At 40.7% G+C, this 23,186-nt stretch overlaps 2 protein-coding genes across 4 annotated transcripts in view; both read left to right on the top strand.

Moving 5' to 3' along the window:
- Window positions 1–7,631: 7,631 nt before the first annotated feature.
- Window positions 7,632–16,122, top strand: LOC142384386 (uncharacterized). 3 transcript variants are annotated; one of them, XM_075470589.1, is made up of 3 exons: window positions 7,632–7,888; window positions 9,836–10,447; window positions 13,828–16,122. In XM_075470589.1, exons 2-3 carry the CDS (start codon window positions 9,887–9,889, stop codon window positions 14,413–14,415), a joined length of 1,149 nt encoding a protein of 382 aa, XP_075326704.1. In that variant the 5' UTR covers window positions 7,632–7,888; window positions 9,836–9,886; the 3' UTR covers window positions 14,416–16,122. The 3 variants fall into 3 exon arrangements, with proteins under 3 accessions (XP_075326704.1, XP_075326703.1, XP_075326702.1); XM_075470588.1 differs by having other exon boundaries at window positions 9,832–10,447; XM_075470587.1 differs by having other exon boundaries at window positions 9,823–10,447.
- A 417-nt stretch (window positions 16,123–16,539) lies between these two features.
- Window positions 16,540–23,186, top strand: part of anpeplb (alanyl (membrane) aminopeptidase-like b) — a 31,626-nt gene continuing 24,979 nt past the window's right edge. Inside the window, exons 1-6 of the mRNA XM_075470586.1 lie at window positions 16,540–17,724; window positions 19,517–19,659; window positions 19,769–19,899; window positions 20,118–20,238; window positions 21,792–21,946; window positions 22,172–22,285. Coding sequence (XP_075326701.1) covers window positions 17,117–17,724; window positions 19,517–19,659; window positions 19,769–19,899; window positions 20,118–20,238; window positions 21,792–21,946; window positions 22,172–22,285 — 1,272 coding nt within the window. The 5' untranslated portion in view covers window positions 16,540–17,116. The remainder of the gene's footprint in view (window positions 17,725–19,516; window positions 19,660–19,768; window positions 19,900–20,117; window positions 20,239–21,791; window positions 21,947–22,171; window positions 22,286–23,186) is intronic.

The raw sequence follows: 23,186 nt of genomic DNA, 5'->3' as shown, positions 1-23,186 counted from the left end.
TTGTTTTAATTGTTCCGTTAAAATCAAAATCAAATCAAATTTATTTATACAGCGCATTTCATGCACAAAACAGTTCAAAGTGCTTTACATAAAATAAAAGCATTGCAGCCGGGAGTGGAAGAAGCATTAAAAATACATAAAAGAATATAAAGAGAAACAAATAAAATTATTTAAATTAATTTAAAAACAAGCAACAGTCCAGATAAGTTAAAAGATATCGTGCAGATTTCATGCATAGACACATGAGAAAAGAAATGTTTTTAACCTGGATTTAAAGATGTCTACATTTGGTGAAAGTTTAATCTCCACTGGCAGTTTGTTCCACTTGTTTGCAGCACGAGGATAATCAAACTGTCCACATGGAGATACAATACAACAGCTAGTCTTACTGAACAGACACAAAACAACCACAAACAGACACAAAATGTCTCAAAGTGCCAAAGATGAATAGAAAGTCTGCACATACACACATAAATCTATCTCAAGATCAAATCAAAGAGACTCAACGACCACAAAAACACAGAAATTCAGGCAATTAAAATCAAAATAACCACATAACACAGCAAACACAATAGAATTTAACAAATACAGCCACTAAAAATAATCTGATTGAACAGAAACAGACGAAAAATGTCTTAAAACTACAACAGGCAGACACAAAACTACCACAATGAACACCATTTCACACCAAAGAGGCTCAAAATGACAACAAAAACACAGAAAACATCAATAATTATGATAAAATGACAACAAGGACGATCAGACCATCTGCACAGAGACTCAAAACTCCCATGTGAAGATGTGAAATTACCATTATTATTGAAATAACCACAGAAAGACTTTAAACAGGAACCGGCTGACTTATATTCATATTTACATTTAAAACCTTATATTGTATCGCCTGAGGGTTTGTTTTGTAACGATTTGTGGATTAAATAAGTAATGAGCATTACTTCACTCTGATGAAGTTTGACATATTTTTCAGCCGCATTTTATTTTTAAATATTTGTTGACTCGCACGTTTTTTCAACCTGACTTTCTCCGGACTCCTGAACGCATCATAAGCATCTGTCACTCCTCGCTCGTCGGTCACGTAGCAAGAAAATGTCCAAATGTTTGGATAGAAATGTATCCTCACCTCTGTCACTGTGAGGTCGCCTGTTGTTACATTAAAGATGGTGTTTTTATATATTTATAAATCCAACAACTCCTCTTACAAATCAAATCAAATCAAATCAAATTTATTTATTTATCACATTTCATGTACAAAACAGTTCAAAGTGTTTCACATAAAATAAAAGCATCACTGCAGGGAGTGGAAGAAGCATTAAAATACAAAAAAACAATATAAAGAGAAACAAATAAAATCATTGAAATTAATTTAAAAACAAGCAACAGTCCAGATAAATTCAAAGATATCGTGCAGATTTCATGCATAGACACATGAGAAAAGAAATGTTTTAAACCTGGATTTAAAAATGTCTCCATTTGGTGAAAGTTTAATCTCCACTGGCAGTTTGTTCCACATGTTTGCAGCATAACAGCTAAATGCTGCTTCTCCATGTTTAGTCTGGACTCTGGACTGGACCAGCTGACCTGAGTCCTTGGATCAGAGCTCTGCTATATTCTCTGAACATAAACACAATCTGCTCTGTGTGAACCAAGAAAAACGTGAAAAGCGGATTTAGGTCATCAGACTCAGTTCTACACTGAACTCCTGCAGCATGTGGGATTAAAATTAAGTCCAATATGATCATTTAGCTCTTCCTTGCATCGGACACTTGATCCGAGAGGGTGTTTCTACCAGCAGATAAATCTCTCTGGATCAGCAATTTGAGATGCTATCTGCAGTCTTCTTTCGGTAATTTAATTAAAAGCCTTGACAGAAAGTGAAAATGTTGTTATATTTAACTGAACCTTTGGGGGGGGAAAGCAGCAAATCAAGTGTTGGAACTGAGAAATTGTATTTTTTTTAACACAGATTTTTCATTTGATGGCAGCAAACGATATCTTCTCGTTTAATTTACTGTAACACGCTCTTTTACAGCATCCCTTGGTCGTCTTGAACCTCTTGAACCAAGAGAACAGCACACGTGACCGCAGTTTTTCCATCTCTCCTATGCTATAATCCAGCTAAATTGAGAATAAAACCTAAGAATAATTTTGAAAAAAAACTCTTGGTTATAACTGGCTGGGGATAGTCCAGCCCCTCAATGTAACTGTCAATTACTCCACACATGTTTAAGTAAGAGAGACTTCTGCGGGTTTCCATGCGCCAACAGTTATTTATTTACAACACTTCGGAGATGGACCAGCAACACATTAGTGCTTTTATACCCTCCTGCTGTGGATCATTAACCGGAACGGCCCACTAGACTATAAAAGAATCACAAATTATTTACATAAAACCATCACCCCACAACACAGAGAACAAAGAAGAAATATTTACATGTACACATCCAATGACTCCCCCCTCCCACTCGTTAAATTGGTTTGCTCCAGATGCTTTAAAGCAGACAGGAAGAAGTTAGTTTGATCCGCAGAAATATGCTGTTTTTAATGAAACTACAAAAGAAAAGTAGAGATAAGTACCAAAAACAGTTAAAATCTATAAATACTCAGTTATCTCTTCCACACAGGAGGGATGGTCAGCCCCCCCCCCCCCCCCTGTAAACAAATACCATGACTTTTCACTTTGTTCACGTTCCAATAAAGAGATGAAAATGTACTAAACATCTGTATCACCGTTGAACTAATCCTGAATATATTTCTGGATTATAAAAACTCTTCATCTCCTCCTTTGTTTTACTCTGTATTGGTCAGTTTGATCCCTTTAAAAAGGAGTTGGAGGCTTTTCTACAAAGAAAACGTTTAAATTGGAGAGGGTTTTGTGTCTTTGTTTATCTTAATGTTTCGAGTCTCATTGTGTTAACTTTAAGTTGGGTTAGGGTTATTATGTCAATAGATCGGAAGCAAGTTTGAGACTTTGAGGAGAAAGAAAATGAGGAGAATTGCAAATAGTTCATCATCTGTGGTCCAGAATATTCAGTGACTCAGCAAATCTGGTGAAATCCTTGTACACGGGGGACAAAGCTGCAAACCAATCATGGATGCTGGTAATCTTCAGGCTCTCAGGTGGAAATCGCCGCACGGGCGGAGGAGGTCGGTGGATGCAGCTTGTCACTAAAACTGTACCATGCAAGTAAAAAAAACTCATATAAACAAATATATTTCCATTATTTCTGAAGATGGTGGAGAAAAGAGGAAGCATACATCAGGGAGAGTCTTGTTCATTTCAGCAAGGCAATGCTGAAGTATTTACGGCTGTTTACTAAGAGGTTCCAGGGTTTTATTTTAAACTGGCCCAACCTATCCTAAGGCCATCAGGCTCCTAAATGGACTATAAAGCACTCTCATCACTTACACACTCGACACTTACACATGCCTACCTCCACTGCTGTTTGCACTGCAACATGCAATATCGCTCAATATTATATTTTTATCTTACCTTATGTTATAGGTTAGTATAGGTCTTAGATTAGCATAGGCTATTATGTGTATTATATGTTCAGTATAGCTCTTGTAATTGGCGTTAAAATGTATATTGTAGTATCCACATTGCCTATTTATTGTTACTGTCTTTGTTAGAGTACTTATGCATGACATGTTACGACATGTTATGTCTTGTTATAGATAAAGATAGATAGATAAATACTTTATTCATCCCAATTTGGGAAATTGTTTTGTTGCAGCAGCATACAGTAAACAGTAAAAGATATGAAAACAATTAAAGTAGTAAAAACAAGCAAATAGAATAGAATAGAATAAGATAAAATAAAATAAAATAAAATAAAATAAAATAAAATAAAATAAAATAAAATAAAATAAAATAAAATAAAATAAAATAAAATAAAATAAAATAAAATAAAATACTGGTAGCTGCTGTACGGTGTCCTGTCCTAAGAATTTCAGTGCCCAGTTCGACTCTGTTGTTCTGTGTATCTGACAATAAAAGACTTGACTTGACCTGATCCACTGAAAACATCGATCTGCTGAGCTCCTGATATCCTATAAGGTGTGCGACACAGCGGCAGTCGAATGGCTGGAACGGCTTGGCAACACAAGGATGTAAAGTTTATCAGTGAAGGAGAGAAGATTAGGAAGAAACCGCTCATTAAAACTAGAGCAGTGCAAGAAATGAAAGGAGGAGCTGTGAGTTCTGCCTTTGATGCTTCACAGCTTTGTTTTTAAGGAGGGGAGGGGGGGGGCAGTCTGCATGCAGGGTGGGTGGGGTCCTCCATCATGCAGGACACCCTGCCTCTGAATTTGTTTGTATAAATGTCTTCAGTGTGTGTTTCTGAGCAGATTTTAGCACTTCCTGTACCAGATGTGTTACAGGAAGTGAGAGCCCTCCTCACCACACAAGCCACCACAGACGTGCCATCTGCAAACTTCACATGGGGATTTGCTCGGCGATGTTGCTGAGAAGTGACGCGTTGGTCGTGTGAGTTTCCCCACTGAGGGACTAATGAAGGTTTGTCTTTAGGGTGTAGGGCTCAGAACAGCAGCAGTGAGCTGATGAAAGAGTTAAAGGCAGAACCATGCACCCCTCGTTTCTTTTGAAGGGTTTTTAAGGTTTTTCTCTGGGCTCTGGCTGCTTTTTCACTCATTTTCAGTCCAGTCTTTGTACCTGACCATTTTCAGAGGAATGCATGTTTTTTGTTTATTAAACCACTTTAAAGGGATAGTTCGCCTCTTTTGACATGAAGCTGTATGACATCCCATATTAGCAATATCATTTATTAACATTTTCTTACCCCCTGCTGCGTCCTGTGAGCAGAGTTCCAGCCTCGTTTTGGCGTTGACGAAGGTAGTCCGGCTAGTTGGCTGGGGCCCCGAAAATAAAGCGTTTTGCTTCTCAAAACAAAATGCGTTCAAAAGAGTAATACATTTGCATCACAAAATCGTTCTCCAGGAAAAAGTCAGACCTCACACTCGCTTGTCACTATTTTTGCCTCCCTTCATATCAATGCGTTCAGCCACCTAGCAATGGCCGCACCTGTTACGGTGTTTGCTGCTCGGTCTGTACTTCGGTCTGCACAGTTTACACAGCAGGCAGCGATACAAAGGGAGGGAGAAATAGCGCCAAGCGATTGTGAGGTCTGATGTTTTCTGGAGGGAGGATTTTGTGATGCAAATGTATTACTCTTTTGAACGCATATTGTTTTGAGAAGCAAGACGCTTTATTTTCGGGGCCCCAGCCAACTAGCCGGACTACCTTCGTCAACGCCAAAACGAGGCTGGAACTCTGCTCACAGGACGCAGCAGGGGGTAAGAAAATGTTAATAAATGATATTGCTAATATGGGATGTCATTAAGCTTCATGTCAAAAGAGGCAAACTATCCCTTTAAGATTTAAGTAGAAAACAAAAAAGCCCAAACTCATGGGTTGAATCAATGTTGTATCAACACATAACACTTTGTTACCAGCAGCCTGTAACAAAGACACATCATTGTTCCCGTTTCTTTAGCTGCATCTGTGAAAAACAGCAAAGATGAAACAGTGTGACAGACAGAAAACAGGATTTCTGCAGCAACAAGGTGATTCCCAAAGAGCTGCTAGCTGAAAACTTGGCATATCTCAGCATGGTGTGCAGTGTGTCCTTAAATCATTTGAGGAAACTGGACAAGTGGAGGACAAAAGAAGAAGTGTCAGGCCTAAAGAACTATCTACAGCAGATGAACAGGATCTGAAAGTGATGTCCTTAAGAAAGAGGAAAACATCCAGCAAAGACCTGACACAGGAGCTGAGAGATGCATCTGGACCTTCAGCTGATCCATCTGCTGTTGGCCCAAGCCTCATCAGAAATGGGCTCCATGGAAGGGTGGCTGTCAGGAAGCCGTTCTTAAGGAAGGGAAACAGGGAGAAAAGGCTGAGCTGTGCCAAAGGACACAAGAAGTGGGCTGAAAATCAGTGGCAGCAGGTCTGATGGAGGGATGAATCCTCCCCAGAGCCCGGAGCTCAACATTACTGAAGCAGTGTGGGATCATGTTGGCAGAGAACGGAACAAAAGGCAGCCCACATCCAAAGAAGAGCTTTGGGATGTCCTTCAAGAAGCCTGGAGAACATGCTTATTCTGTAGGCATGCTGATGACATATTTTACATGGGCTTGGTCCGCTGTTCTAAACATTTTATGATTATTGGGATGAGAGCCACCGGATGATAGTCACATTATCTGCACATAAGCACACCCAAGCTGCTGTTGTCGTCTCTGGCACAGAGAGGCTGGAGTATAAATGGTAATTACATCAAATGTATGTATAAATGGCGCCCTCTGGTGGACAACTTACCACAGCACACGTTAGAGATGAGTTACTGTGGCACAACGAACTGAGGAATGGTGAAAAATAAATGCAAACATTTTCCTTTGTCCTTTGTTTTGTTTGCTCTTTACTTTCATTTTTATCTTTCCTGCTTCAGGCCTGATTTAAAAAAAGTGGTACTCATGATAACATGGTATCCTTTATAACAACGTAACTTGTTATAAATTTGCAATAGAAACGGAGGAATCTAAGTCAAGAGTAGCTTTCTGATCATTCAGTGTAAAAGATGCATGTTTATAGGACATATCATTATTGGTCTTCTGACAGTAAAAAACACAAGTTATGGACATGTCTGAGATTACTTATTAAAATGATACATCCAATATATTTTTTACAACATATCTTATAATAATATTTGATCATATTGTGCCATATTATTTCTTATTTCCTTCTAAAATACTATTTTTTCGCTCTTTGTTACTTCCAAAAGAAAGTCCCAGCGGAGATAAACAAAAGACTTTATGGTTTAATTTAGAAAAAAAGAAAATAAATCAAAGTTTAACACACACACACACACACACAAACCAGGGAGAATAAAAATAAGTCTTTATAGAACAGCCTGCATCACATAATGTTTGTATATCCAGAGCGCAATCTACTAGTACAAATAAGCACACAAAATAAAGAGTAAAATATATAAATATGAATAAAATAATCAGCTCTGTGGAGGACTGAAAACCTGTTGAGGGTGTACCCCGCCTTTATCCCGATGACAGCTGGCACAGGCTCCATCCCCAGCCATAAGTCTAAATTGGATAAAGCGGGTATAGAAAATGGATAGATGGATGGATAAAAACAGAATAATCATCATCCTAATGCTCTTTAAAATCATAATCAGGAATTTTACTGTTCAAAACACATGTGAAATAGAAATAAATTAACCAAAATGTCAAAATATTGAATATTTAAATATAAAATACATAAACAACAAAGAAACATCTCGCTCCTTGATGCATGAATAAAGTATTTTTCTATTCTATTCTTCTATTCTATTGTATGCACCAGGGAGCGCTCGTTCTTTCTATCAAATTTTCAAATGCCAAATAAAAGTACCATTTATCATCATGAATCATCACAGCTTTATAGTTTTGTGTTTCACGATTATCAGTATCTCCTTACAATTAAGCTCAGAAGTAGTACTATTATCAAACTTTTCTTTTAGTTTTTACTAATCTCCGCCCGGTGGTGCAACGCCATGTTACAAAAGCTGCGGCACAGCCGAACGCATATTGATGACGTCATCAACTACGAGCCACAACAAAAACAACAACAGAACTCAGCTGTTTAAATGCTAACTAGCCGGCCTAGTTAGTCAGCGCTCTTCTTTAGTCTTTGTTGAAGTTTTTTTATTTTCAGCACAGGGTTAATAGTTAGTGATACACACCGGTATCCGGCTTATGGGATCAAATATTCAGTTATGCGCCTTATTTGGCTTTAATTTTATCTTCCTTTGTCTGCTAAGAGGTTAGCATTTAAACAAGACGGAGCCTCATCGAACTGAAGGTAACGAGTCGATTTTGTCTTCATAATGGCGCAGAAACAGTCACATAATCCACAGCTAGCCTCTGATGAGCAGAAATGTCAACTTCGTAAATGTGCGGCCAGTTTTCTGACAGAAACCTGAAGGGAAGGAGCTGAATAACGGAGTTGTCAAAGGAGAAATGTTTCAATCCGACGTGTAATTAACCAAACTACTTTAACGCTTTGATACGTGAGCACGTAAACATTACTTACAGTTAAGTTGAATATGTGTCGAGTGAAAATATAATTAATTATACACGAAAATGCATTTTATTCGTCAGTATGACGCTTAAATATAACCCTTTATAAGTTGATGGGCAGGCACATTGTTTTATGTCCTCGTGAGTCTTTAATTGCAGTTTATTTCCACATTACATTTTATTCTTTAATGCTTAACAACTGCAGGTGCAAACATCAGAAAGCAACAATTAGGGGCTCAATTGAACACTTTATTAAATAATGTTTTTCCTCGTTGAAAAGTATCGAATACAGCGTTTGCGCTTCGTGGTTTATTGTGTTTTCGTGGAAAGAATTGCGGTTGTGATGTTCTCATTTTGCACCTCTGTGTAATGAGGTGGGACATAGGAAGTTCCTTTTATTAGCTGCCAAAAACAGCAGATCTTATGAGCTTATAAACGACCAGAGAGAGAAATGCGTTTATGTGATACAGACCTTCATTTGTTCCAGTCAAGGAGCTGAGAATAGTTAAAGAGGAATTACACCGCAGAAAATGAAGTCATAAAACAATGACTAAAAGTGGATGTCTGTTTTCATTTGAGACTTTTAACTGTTACGAAACTTGTTGTTAACAGCAGAGCTACAGAAAAGCATTGATGCAACCATGTTTTTACCATTCCATCCAATGTTTTAAAAAAGGACTGGTTCCAGATTTCCTGCTTCTTAAAGAGATTAAAGGCAGCTTTAAACCTGTATAAAAATCCTCCACTACTCAGAATACTTACTGACATTCAAAGGTCTCAGAATGTGTTTGATATCATCAAGCGGTTTGAAATTTCCCACTCAAAGCTTTCTGTGACTAAAGCAGGCGAATGTAAACCGTTATTACAACTGAGTGAGGGACACTTTTGACAAAGACCGAACAAATTTAAACAGAAACATTTGCAGTGTTCGGAGAGCTTAGATATTAACAGCAAAACAAAGGAGAACAAATGAGCTCAGCCAGATTGGAGCTCCAACAGGAGCCTTTGGTTTTAAATGCTTTGGGTTTGATTTTTCTGAAATTCTTTGAATTCCACACGAGACAAGAGTCTGTAGAGGCAGACTTATTGCGAACAAGGAGCACGTGTAGTAGTTTGAAGGAGGAGCTCGCTTCAGAATGATGGATCGACTCGAAAAGTAAAGACCCCTTCACCGAGCTGGGGACCAAAACTGTTGTTATTTGTGTAAATGTTCCTTTCGGTGCCTGTTAGTTAGTAGGTGAGCTGTAGAGCAGAGTGACTTCCCAACCAGTAGAGAGAAATCAAAATCAAATCAAATTTATTTGTATAGCACATTTCATGTACAAAACAATTCAAAGTGCTTCACATGAAATAAAAGCATTGCAGCAGGGAGTGTAAGAAGCATTAAAAATACATGAAAGAATATAAAGAGAAACAAATAAAATAATTTAAATGAATTTAAAAACAAGCAACAGTCCAGATAAGTTCAAAGATATCATGCACATAGACACATGAGAAAATAAATGTTTTAAACCTGGATTTAAAAATGTCTCCATTTGGTGAAAGTTTAATCTCCACTGGCAGTTTGTTCCACTTGTTTGCAGCATAACAGCTAAATGCTGCTTCTCCATGTTTAGTCTCGACTCTGGACTGGACCAGCTGACCTGAGTCCTTGGTAGAGAGAAATTAAACAACCACTCACTTATTTATTGTCTGTTTCACTTCTTTTTGTCAAAGTTTCTCAAGGCAGACGTATTTATGAGACCACAAGACCACCAGGTGGAGCGTCTGACCTCCACCAATGACCACAAGCATTTCACCGTCCGTCAACATGTCACCACGGAAAAGACCTCTGGTCCCAGTGAGCAGCAGGCGGAAAGCAGTGGATGACTACTTCCCCTTCAACCTCCTGCCGGTGGAGTGCCAGCTGCACGTCTTGTCCTTCCTGAACGAGGTGGATAAATGTAGCTGCGCTCTCGTTTGCCTAAGCTGGAGCTGCCTGGTCCGCTCGTGGAAGCTGTGGCGGGTGGCGGACTATTCCCGTCGCGGCGTTTTCCATCTCGGTCAGGAGGGCCTGCTGGTTTCTAACCGTGAGTTTGAGAGGTGGAAATCCTGGGTCCACCACTACACCCACCACCTCATCTCCCGCCGCGCCAGCCTGCTCACGCTGAAGGCCAGCTTCGACCTGGGGGACCGCTGCAACAAGTGGAGCGAGCTGCTGAGCCACCTGCTGGATAACGTCCACTGCAGAGACCTCAGTCACCTGGACCTCAACTGGACCTTTACTCTCCTGGAACCGCTGGACCTCAGGGTCCACTCCAGCTCCAGTTCACACCAGGACAGCTTTAACAAAATGGACCAGGTAAAATACGTGCACTAACTTAATTTTTATTTATTTATTTTAATATTTTTGGGGGCTTTTTATGCCTTTAATGGACAGGACAGTTGAAGAGAGACAGGAAGCAGGGGGCAGAGAGAGGGGGAAGACATGCAGCAAAGGGCCGTCCGGCGCGGGACTCAAACCGGCTGCAGCGAGGACTGTAGCCTCTGTACATGGGGTGCCCGCTTAACCCACTACGCCACCGACCGGTTTACATGTTGGTGTAGAAAACATCCAGAGATCAACAAATAAAATGTCACCTGAAAACATTTCCAGCGTGCTTCATCTGCTCCAACAACCCACAAACCAAACTGTGGAGAGTTCTCTGAGGTGCCCTCATCAGACCGGCTGAACAAGAAAAATAGTGAAAAAGTTTAATCTCTAAACTCTTTGTGACACTGACAAGAAATTATCCTGGAAAAACATTCATGACATGATCCTATAAAAGCATCCTGATTCTACTTTCAGATGAGTGACTAGTGGTTGTAATCAGGGGACGTGGTGGCCATGTTGGGCACATGTCCTCCTGGATGTGGGTCTACTTTTCCCGAAAAAGGGAAGTTTCTTTGCAAATCAGTATGAAATGGTTCAGCGATCACTTTCATCCTGTGATGAAACCTTCCGGCACCTTTTACACGCACACAGCTTTCCAGTAACCTGCTGGTAACTGAATGCGCCGTGTCAGTTTTATTTATAAAGCGCCAAATGACAACAAATGTCGCACTTCTTCAACAAGCCTGAAAAAAATTCTGCACAAGCCTGCTAATACAGACAGAGAAGTTCTGAGAACTGTCCACCTTGAATTTCGTTCCAATAACTGCCCCTCCCCAGGGGAACTGTTTCAGTTTGCATTCACACATGAGTCGGGACCTGATAGGGACTGATGCGACGTGTTACTTTAGCGCCACATTCAACAACAAAACAAAACCAAACCCGCGAAAAGTAAGGAGAGAAGAAAACTTCGTAGCTGCAACAGTAGTTTTTAAAAATGGCGGGGCCACGCGAAGCGGAAATCTGACAAGGGGCGGAGCTACCAACCACTAAACACCTCCGTCAGATGTGTTCCTATAGAACCCAGAACAGACCCAGCTGAGGAGAAGGAGCTAAAATGGTTCCAGGAACTGAGGGCCGTGGTCCCGAGTTCCTGTAAGTGCGAATGCAGGAAAAAACGGCCCCGTTCCTGAAAAGGTTATAGGAACTGCAAAAGGTTCCTACAGTGGGAATTAATTGATCTGAATCAGGTGTGTTGAAGCAGGGAAACCTGCAGGACCGGATGTGGACATCCCTGGTTCAGAGTCGGTGTCTTCTTTTAAATATCCTCTGAAAACATACTTTTATCTCAGAGCCTTTCCTGATTTTACTTGATTTTTCTGGGTTTTTTTTTCTGTTATTGATTGATTGGTAGACTTTTATTACAATAATCAGCTTTATTGATTAGTTTCAAGTTCTTTTTACTTTATTTTATTGTTTTCTTTTGATAATTTGTTCTGAAAAGTGCGGTATAAATAAAGTTTATTGTTATAAGTATACTTTATTTTTAAGCTTTGGGTCCTTTAACAGACCAAGGTTTTGTCAAGATTACCTTAAATATATTTTTTTAGTATGTTTTAAAGACCACTGCTTTTATGATTTATTCTGATTTTAATTTAGAACTTGAATAACCTGCTCATAAAGAGACAAAAGTCTGAAAGGTTAAAAGTATTAAACTGCTTTCTTCCCAGAATGCACCACAGCCTTCAGGATGGTTTAATGAGGTGACCGCGCTGCCACTGGCAATGGAAAATGAGTCAGTTATCTGGTATTAATGGGTTTACTCATGTTTAATAACAGTCTCTGATGGTCCATGCTGGTTTTCTCCTTCATGACCAGCCCATGGTTGTTGTTTTTTTTTTTTTTTTTTAAAGGGGTCTGTGACACGTAAAGTGTAGAAACCACTCTTGTGATGATTTGTTGTTCATAAATGAACCAATTTTTACCCATTTTTATGCATCCAGACAACTTACATGGTTGTAAAGTCACATTCCTCCTCAGCCAGGTCTCATTTGGACCTGGCGATCAGATCCCAGAGGTCCCAGAGAAAAGTCTGCGCAGCTTAATCAGGTCCTGAAGTAAAAACATCAGTCCCACAAGCTGGATTATCCCCCAGAGGCCAGTTCTGCCAGCGTCTGCGGACTATCCACGCAGCAAACAAGTCCCTGGTCGTAGCTTGAAGAGTTTCTTTTTACTTTTTCATGTTAATTCGAAAGACACAACAAAACTAACGACCCTTCTTCAGCTGTCAGGAGAGCGATATCATGTTTTATACCCACATTTCTGCATCCTCATACCTAATTTTGTAGTATTATTCTGAAGGGAATGCAGTTCTGCCCCGAGTTTTCCACAAACATTAGCACCACCAATGGGTCGATTCGACTTCTTCACGGTAACTCAACCAAGCTTGTTTAACTAGAGCTACAGTACGTCAATACCAGTGGCGGCTGCGGACTTTTAAAACAGGGGAAGCCCATATTACGCTTGGCTAAAAGCATGTCAACTACATTTGGTGTTGCTAACTGCTTAGCTGCGAGCATAGCCGCCATTGTGACAAAACTACTAGCTAACACGACAAAGAAATGCACAACAGGAATATGATTGACAAAACTTCTAAACAACAAGGATGTGTTTCTTATTTACAGTGTAATATTTACAAAAGTGTATGTGTGTGAGGATGGAAATGGAAACGACTCCGACAGCACTTTCACAGACAACCAGTCTCTTTGGTATCCGCTTTGGGACTGAAGTTCCAGCGTGCTTCTCCCTGCTTAAAAATTCGGCTGCCACAAGATCTGATGGACAAACACTAACTCCAATCATCACGACACAGCCCCTCACATTGACACGCCCACGTCTAATCTACCCCCAGAGACGCCGAGCAGCCTCGGAAGTGATTTTTTTTGTCGATTTAGCCAATGATGACCTAGAATTGTAGAAAAAAACTTGACTCTCCCGCCCCCTCCTGAAGCCGGGCAGCCCTCGGCTCGGAAGCCTGGCTGTTAGTGGCGGCTTCATAACATGATTTCCTCAGTGAACGGCGTCGATTTCAGAACAAATCACTTCATTAAGCTACAGGACAACATGTTGTAGTTATGAAAGTAAATGCAGTATTGGGCATATCTTGTGTTTTGTGAATAGCTGTTTTATCGTCAATTTAACATTGAAGATGTAGCAATTTCGCCAGAGAATGGGAGAGGCTGCCCGGCTTCCCGTGTTGTCTCTGAATAGCCGCGGCTGGTCAATGCCCATCAACCGAACGTTAATATCCAGGTGTGATTTGTGTAAAAGGAAAGTGCTGAAGTGTGACTGTCTTTCCTTTGACTCGGCAGGTGACCAGCTTTCAGGAGCTGCTGAGCAAACTCACCCACAGCTGCCCGCGCGTCTCCAAGATGCGGCTTCATTTCGACTGGTCCGATTTGTCCGTGTCGCTGCTCACTCAGTTCCAGCAGCTGCGAGTCCTCGAGCTGAAATACTTCTGGGTCTTCAAAGGAGTCACGCCGGCGACGCTGCAGACGCTGACCAAATCCCTGCCGAACCTGAAGTCTCTGACGTTACACGTCCTGGTGCCGCTGAGGAACCTGGGCATCTCCTACACCCTGGAGTCGCAGTCTCTGGAGTTCCTGGACGTGTCTCCCAGCCGAGGTTTGGTCTTCTCCTTCCTGAAGCTGCCGGCTCTGCGAGAGCTTCGAGCTAAGAAGATCGTGCGCGGCATCACGTTGGATCGGAGGACCAGGCTGCGGATCCAGAGCCGGTGGCCCTGCTTGTACCACGTCCTCCGGGAGGGGACGCCGAAGCTTCAGGCTCTCAACAACGAAAGGCTCCTTCCTACGTGGAGAGAGGAAAGCTACGGGGAGCTGACTGCCATCCTGGAACAGTCCTGTTACTGTGTTCAGCATCTAGACAGCTGGCTCTGGTAGGCAACGGAAACACGATAAAAGTCCAGTGGGTGAATTCCAGAAGAAAGCAAAATATTGCTTTTTACCCCCCACGAACTTGGACACACTTTCAATTTGCTGAAGCTCAGAGAGACGCAAAGCAGTTGCTCCGAGTCGGAGATAAAAGCTGAGACTTGAACACAACTCATTTCCATTTCATTAACAGAAATTCGCTGTCACAAACTTGTTCTTAAATGTTAACGAGGCAGAGATGCTTTCGCCCGGCGATCTGCTAAAAGCAAAGGTGCTTTATGCTGACTCCACTGTGGCCTGCTGCTGGCCTGGATGAAGCCTGATGACTTCTTTCATGAGCTTCAAACCTCTGAACTCGAGCCCACTGTTGAGAAGCTGAGAATGAAGGCAAAATATTGTTAAATTATTTTATTAATGAAAAAGAAAATCAGAATTTTAGGAAAAAGGGTTAAAAAAAAGTGATTTTTTTTTTTTTTTTTTTTTTTTTTTTTTTCTTTTATTGGAGCTCTGATATGTCAGCAGTTCAAAGCTTTTACTTATTTTCAGGAAGATGTTTAACTATTTATAGTTTTAAAATTGCATTTCTAACAAATTTGTCTGATTTTTCTCCCAAATGTTACACTTTCTCTGTAAGTATTGTGCCTCCTAGGATATAATTACAGAATTATATCACGAAAAAATATCGTCTCTTTTCTCAAAGCATCACGACTCGTCTTTTGAAATATTTTGCCTTTCTTCTCACCGTCGGAGCACCTTGATAAGTCGGATCTCCACTGTGGAAAATGACATGTGCTGTACTGTTTGTAGTTTGATTAATTGTTTGACTTTTAATTTTTTTAATCCAGTCGACTGGTGCTTCAAGCTGTTCCACAAATTGAGTCGTTTTCCAGACATTTGAAGAAAAGAGACGTGAGATTAGAGAACGTATGCAGTAATTATTGAACGCTGATTAATTGTGAACGATTTGAGCTAAATTATACTAACACACAAAAGAAAGGCACAATCGTTTGGACCAAATAAGCAAAACTGAAGCAGGTTTTGCGTCTCCTCCCTGACTCGGCTGCTGAACACTTTGCACATTCAGACGGCCGATGTTAAGCTGGTTTAATTCCAATCACAGCCCGCCAAGAATGCAAACGAGCGTTAATTCCCCTTTTTGTTTGCTTTCTTCGTGACGTTTGTGGTAACTGAACCGATGAAGCTTTGAAGAAAGTTTGACCCGATTGTCTTTAGGTGATAATTCGAAACTCTTTGCACATTTCCACTTTGCTGTCACGGGAGGTTGTTTGTTGAGAGCGAGCCTCCACATTCCAGCTGTTTTCCTGATGCTTTATTCGACCACAAACTTCAGCTGTTTGCTGGAGTCCAATCAGTGCGTTTTGCAGTTGTCGTCCTAATCAGTAGAGGTCCTTGTTCTCAAAGATTTGGCCGTGGAGGTTTCTCTCTTCAGCACAAGCGTGTTCGCAGCTGTGCAGCGTCACCAACAGCCTGACTGATGTGTACTTTGGGGTATTTATACACGAGTGTGAGATTTGTCTGACATTTCACAAGATTCCCCGTAAAGATTTCTGTTCCTTTGGTTTTTTTTCAGATCCAATCCCTGTTGCTGAATGATTTAACTCGGTTCCTCCTGCACGTGAGCAGGACACCCTGACATGTCCGCAGATGTTCTAACATCTGCTCCACTTTTTCCACATAATAAAAAGTTTGTGCTTTGGGGGGTTTTCTTGTTTTTGGTTTTTTTATTTTACTCGTGTCATGACGTCTTTAAGGGCCCACCGATCAAACAACGTGTGATTCATACAGCGACGCAGAAATGTTGCCTCCACCTGACTCCAACCACTGATGGGCTGCTTCTCGAGCCCAACAGGAACATCTGTTCCACCGTTCCCTACACCCGTCTGCCTGTTCCTTCTCCTGAGGTGAGGAATGCGTGCGTCGTGCTCATGGTGGTCGTGCCTCCCTGAGGATGAGGCTTTCCAGGCAGTTCAGTGATTTCCCAAATCCTGTTTTTGTTAATTCTCCTCCCCCTTCTTCTTCTTCTTTTTTTTTTTTTTTTTTTTATCCGGCCCCCTCAGAAGTCCTCCCCTCATATGCTTCTTGTTTGCTGGGAGTTTGTCAATCTCGCAGGGTCTGTGTGCGGATGCAAAGGTTCAAACCCCTCTGCGGCGAGGACTCAGCTCCCTGTGGATGGCAACCCGGCCGCAGCCTGAAACTCTGGACAGATTCGGCTACAATCAGAAGTGATGGTCTCACCTTGAGGGATTTTCTTGTTTGATTTGAGGCATTTGATTGTGATAGTCTGAGCTGCGCCGGCTGTTATCAAACCCAGGGAACGTGGGAGTGGAGAGGAGAGGGTGATGGACTGGAGAGAGCGGTGTGAGGATTAAATGTTCCCTCAGGTTTCCTCAGCCCCTGCATTAGTGAGAAAAAACCACGGTAACCATCTCCAGATGTTTGAGAGCACAGCCTGACTGATTATCTACAATGAACATTGCCCTCTTCACGCAACAACACCTACCATTTCCTTCTTTGGCGGTGCCCAAGTTAATGCTTAATCTGAGAACAGAAACTTAATTGCTGAGGCCAAGCCCTGTTTTAAGGGAGAAAGGTTAGGTCGATGCGTGCAGAGCAGTCAGCGCCGACCAGAAGCCGAGTCGCTCAGAGACTCATCTCTGACCTTCAGGACTGACCGAAGGAAGCAGCCACAATGCCGGAAAACTCCGGCGTAGCCAAGGTTTTTGCCAGCGCTTTCGCCGTCCTGACGGTCTCCGCCATCGCCGGCCTCGTCACCATGATCGTCGTGTACAAGATTGAGATCGACCAAATGAATCCGACGCCTCGTCCAACTTACCCGTCCACCACCCTGAGCCCGCCGCCGGTCACGCGGCTGCCCAAGAACCTGGTGCCACAGACGTACGAGATCTTCCTCCAGCCTCACCTCTACTCCAGAATCATCTCGGAGGTGAACGTCACCAGCCCCAACCAGACGATGCTCTTCACTGGGAACTCTACCCTCCACTTCCACTGCGTCCAAAAAACAGGCCACATCTTCCTCAACAGCAAGGACCTGGTCATCTCCTCCCCCCGGGTGTTCAACAAAGACACAAACGAAGGAATTGGGGTTAACTCGTGGAAACACCACGAAGACGAAACCGACTTCTTGGAGATCGAGTTGAACGGGTTTTTGGAGGCTGGAGGGAACTATAGTTTGTTTCTGGCATTCAAGGGAGAAATATCAGAAAATCTCGAAGCGCTGTATGTAAGCACATATACTGAAGGCAGCCCTGATTATGAAGTGGACACAGATGCCGACAGGTAAGTCTGTAAAAGCTCTTCACTATATTCAGAACTGATATCATATACAAACCTGTACACTTGAAGGCTTTAAGACAGAAAAATAACAAATATTCTTGTTCCGAGTTGAACATTTTCCCTCAGAGATTGTCATATAAGAGAAATAATTTCTAGAATTAGAAAGGAACATGCATTCAGTCCAGTTTTACTCTCAGAAAAGTGTTTTCTATGTCAGGGAATAGTCATGGTGTTTAAATAAAAAACAGTCATGAGAAAAGCTATCCAATCATCTTTAGTTCCTCAGCTTCTTAATGAGCTAAAAAACACTAAACCGACTTAAACTAAATGAATTAATTACTTAAATGAAGTTAAATGATTAACTTTCCCCTTCTGTTATCCGTATTAAAAAAGGAAATAATAGCTGCCTGCGTTGAAAAATGTTGCTGTGATCTTAAAAAGGTGAAAGCTTCCTGAGGTCCGAACAGTGCTGAGGAAAGAGAGTTAGAGAACAGAATTAAACAAAAAAGCAACTAAATGGACATTTTTCAGATTAGTGAGATGAATAAAAAAAAAAGTTGAATATGTTGAGAAAATCAGCAGTCGAAAAAAAATAAAATTACAAGAAGAAATTGTTTGTAAAAGCTGGAATGTCGGTGCCAAAATGACCCTTTTTTGACTATTTATTTGACAATTTTCAAAAAAATTATGATCTTATTAACCTTTATTGGCCCCATAATTTACATTAAAGGTTTTAAAGTAACACCAGAGAGGTTTCTGAAGGTTAAAGCGAATCTATTTCTATTTCTTTTATGACGTCCGGGAGCTGAAATAAAGCAGTTCAGGACTTTGGTTTTGGTTTCTTTACGGTTGCTTGATATTTGTGTGGGATTTCGATGGCGTCTCCGTGGCGTCTTAAGCAGATTTGTGTGTATGACTGTATACGTGCAGCGTTCACGCAGTGATTCGTTTTTATAACGGTGGCGTTACATCCCAAAACGTTAGGGGGAAGTAAAGTGCGTTACTTTAAGGGTCCGAGGCATTTATCAAACCCTTTGGTTGAGAAAAGAGGTGTCGATCAGTGTAACATTAGAAAATACAAGTATATAAAATACAAATATATTAATTAATAGTCCAATTTCATAAAAAAGTTACTTATTTATTGAACTGTATAAACTCATCTACATCCCTAATTCCTAATCCATTCCTAATAATAGTCGCATTTTTCCATTTAATAGGTTCATTTTATTTGTTTTATTAGTTTATGAGTTGATGTTAATTCAAATTTCTTCACGGAACAAGAAATAAATGGACCTGATAGAAGATGAGAATCATCTTGAAGGGCAAACGTGTCCATTTTCACGTGAAGCTGATGCTGGTTTATCTTTTTACTCTTTAATATTGTCCAACTAAAACTCTTCTTATGGGCATGTTTAGTTCAAGGTCGTAATTCCTGTTGAGACGTGTCCGCTCCTGCTGATCCAGCTCGAGTCTACAGCTCTCAGCGGAAAAATCAACACTGAATCATGAAATGACCTGGATGTGTGGAAGCAATTAATTCAGTTTTGTTTGCGAATGTGTGCAGCAGCATAACAAATATTGCACTGAGATTGAATGTGGAGTCAAAGGAACTGAAAGGATTTGTTAGGTTTCCCCAGGACAGAGAAGATCCAAGAAAAACTCTTCTTTTGGGGGAAAAGTTTACTTTCTTCCAGTTTTTTTAAAAGTAGCAGTGATTAGATGGTCCCCAGGGTGCCTTTTGAGATCCAAATCACTCCCTGATTGTTTCTTATCTTCACTTTCTCTGTTTTCACAGATTTCTCGCTGCCACGAATTTGGAGCCAACCGATGCGAGGAAACTGTTTCCTTGTTTAGACGAGCCAGAAATGAAGGCCGTGTTTTATGTGACAATCATCCACAGGCGAGACACGATCGCTCTGGGAAATGCAGCAAGAACAGGTAAAACTCTTTTAAAAAGTCCTGTGCTTACATGAGCTAAAGCTTAACTTTAAGAACAGGAAGAAATGTGTCTTTACTTAATATTCCTGCATTCTTTCTTCTCTTCCAGTCTCCAATGTTATAGACGATGAATGGAAATACACTCGTTTTCAACCGACACCGGCGATGTCCACCTACTTGTTTGCCTTCGTGGTTTCAGAGTTCAAATCAGTCGAAAGCCCACACCGTGTGAAAATAAGAGTATGTGTATTGCATTATAATTCTCATCTATAAACTTCAGATTTCACTGACAAACTTGGGTCCAGTTTTGCTTCATTCTCCACGTTAAAACCATTGAACGACATCAACCAAAAACCATCTGCAACCAATTTTTTTCATGGTTTATAAACTGTTCTTCCAACATCTGTCTGGTCTGATTGAGCCAAGTTAACCTCTGTTAACCTTTTTTGCTCATGCAGACGTATGCCCGTCCTGAGGCCATTGATGCGGGACACGCCAAGTATGCCGCCAACATCACCGGAAAGATCCTCACATACTTCGAGAAACAATTTGATATTGATTACGAACTTGGCAAGCTCGGTAAGACTTTGTGGGGGCTTTATGGACGTCAAATTTAAAGAAGAAGATTTTAAAGTTGCTTTATTTGAGACGCACGTAGGGTAATGCAGACCTACAAAACCCCTCTGTGCCAAAACCTAACCTTCTAAACAGCAGCAGCTACTTAAGATGAAGCAGAATATTTGAGATAGACAATGTTTGAGACCTAATTTTATGAGTCTCAAGAGTATTCAATCGGGTTCCTGTCTCTGAACTATTGCTGCATCGATGCTGCCTCTTCCACATCGGCTTGAGATGTAACGGCATGTTTAATTTAAATGATGGGTACAAATTTTGGATAGATTGTAACAGAGATGCCATACCACATTTATTTATATAGCACTTTAAAAACAAACAAACCTGGTTGACCAAAGTGCTGCACATCAAAAGACCCCGCCGATAAAAACCATAAAAACACAAAAAAACAGACAGAACATAGTGCAATAAAAAAACTGAATAAACAGTAAAATTAATGTTGGTCTCACACTGAGTTAAAGGCCAAAGAATAAAAGTGTGTATTCAAACGAGATTTAAAAACATCAACTGAAGGAGCTCCTCTTATGTGCAAAGGAAGCTCGTTCCACAGCTTTTTGGGGCCTAGATGGAAAAAGTTGGATCACCTCTCATTTTCCGTTGTGATTTGGGAATCAGGAGCAGCATCTGGTCAGCTGACCCGAGGGAACGAGACGGGGTGTAGGGGTGCAGCAGGTTAGACAAATAAGCTGGAGCGAGGCCACTTTTACAAATAAAATAACTTTAAAACTGATCCTGAAATAAATAGGAAGCCAGTGCAAGGAGGCTATAACAGGAGTGATGTGCTCTCGCTTCTTTGTACGTAATAAAAATCGTGCTGGCGCATTTTGCACCAATTGAAGGCGTGACAGGGTGACCTGGCTAATTCCTGTTAAAAGAGAGTCCAACCTGCAGGTTATAAAAGCATAGATTACTGATTTCAAGTCGCGTTTGGAAAGGAAAGGTTTGACCTTACACAGATGAAAAAAGGATGATTCAACCACACCGTTAACGTGGTTATTAAATCTAAGGGCAGCATCAACTTTCACACCTTAAGTTGGTGACAACAGACCTTAAATTCATGGTCTGAGCAGCCAGATCAGCACAAGGGGCACTGGAAGAAAAACAGATGTGTAAAGTCTGAAGGACAAAATATTTAAAAGGTACTTCACAAGTAACACCTCCAGATCGACCAGTGACCAACCAACGTAAGCTTTGGCTCAGCTCATCTATCTTTAAGTTTAGTATTCAGATTATAAATGGAATCAGCAGCTGACATGTATCATGTATTTTGGATTTCAGAAACTCTTATGTTGACAGAAAGTCACGTTGATATTTTAGGAACTTTTTTCTTGTCATTTCAATTAAATAGAGACTGATATGATGTATAAAAGTTCACTAACTAAGCAGGTATTTTTAAATATTCTTTCTACTGATAAAACTACTGGACAGTATAACATACTGTTTCCAAAGAAGCCTTAAGACAAACACGCTGTATAATTCTATCTTTATGATTCTTTTAGAACAAGTTGCTGTTCCGGACCTTATTTCCTTGGCAATGGAAAACTGGGGATTGGTGACATACCAGGAAGGAGCTTTGCTTTATGAAGAAGGAGTATCCTCATTGTTGCACAAGGAATTGATCGCCAGTACTATTGCACATGAGCTTGCACACCAGGTAAGAGGAAATACATCATATTTTATTTCCCTTTAATAAAACAATTATATTACTTACATTTTATGTAACATATGTATTGCCTTGCAACAAAAAACAATCAGTGCATTTAGAAAACTTCTCAGACTTAGTTAGTACCTTCTTTACTGTTACCACTGGTTCCGTTTACTGTAAATATCGACGTAATATTTCCTCTTTTTTCACGATTTCTTCTTGTTTTGTTAACAGTGGTTTGGAAATCTGGTGACGATGAAATGGTGGACTGAACTTTGGCTGAAAGAGGGCTTTGCCACGTACTTGGCACCTTTTGCAGTGGACGACGTTGAGCCTACGTTCAAAATGGTAAACTCGGCTTAAAATCCTCTCGTACTACATGCTCTGAGCACAGCCGAGTCTTTAAAAGAGTTTGGAGAGGCACAGATTTGGCAAACACAACAGAAAACTCAATAACAAGCTTTCACAATGAGAAAATGTGATTTTCTGATGCAGTACTAAAATATGTTTTATATTTATCATCTGTGTAAACAGAAGTTCTAAGAAATACTGAGTACAATTAGTGTCACTCTTAGCTCCAAGTTAAGCCCTGCTTCATATTTGTTTGATATTTGTTTTTATCTTTGCAACATTGAATGTGAAGACAAACCGCAACAATTAGTCTAAAAAATGTTGAAAACCTTTATTTGCGATGCACATTGTAAATAATGTCTGTGTTGATTTTCAAAGACCCCAAAAATCTTTCGTAGAAAGAAACTGAGCCTTCTATCTTTCACCTTTTGCTCAAGAATCTTCCTTGGTTTTGACTTAGTGATAAGGAATCGAAGGTATTTAACCTCTTGTGGGGGTCATGAAATATCTTCGACCTGTTGCCACTCTGTTAGAAGCTGAGGAATCTTGTCCGTGGGCTCTTTGAAATCACAGATAATGATACCCTGTGTAAGCACAAGTCTCAACGAATCTAAAATTCTGTCGAGCATAAACCATCATATGCTAAGATGACCATTTAGAAGTTATAAAGAGCATCCAGTTTCTGGAGAGCCACCTTGTTGGCTTATTGATAAATGACACCATAGTCTAACATTGGAAGGATGGTCATTTGAACAAGAGCCCGTCCAGCATAGTGAATAAAGGCAACACATTCAATGAAACCCTATGAAAAGGACTGAGTGCTGTTCAGCCAAATATCTAAGTATTTATATTCGGTTACCTTATCTTTAACAACCCCATCAAGAGTAGCAATATTTGG

This window comes from Odontesthes bonariensis, chromosome 7 (genome assembly GCF_027942865.1).
Source record: "Odontesthes bonariensis isolate fOdoBon6 chromosome 7, fOdoBon6.hap1, whole genome shotgun sequence".
In the NCBI taxonomy this organism is placed as follows: domain Eukaryota; kingdom Metazoa; phylum Chordata; class Actinopteri; order Atheriniformes; family Atherinopsidae; genus Odontesthes; species Odontesthes bonariensis.
The sequence above is the reverse complement of the archived record's forward strand: the minus strand, read 5'-3'. Positions and strand labels throughout refer to the sequence as shown.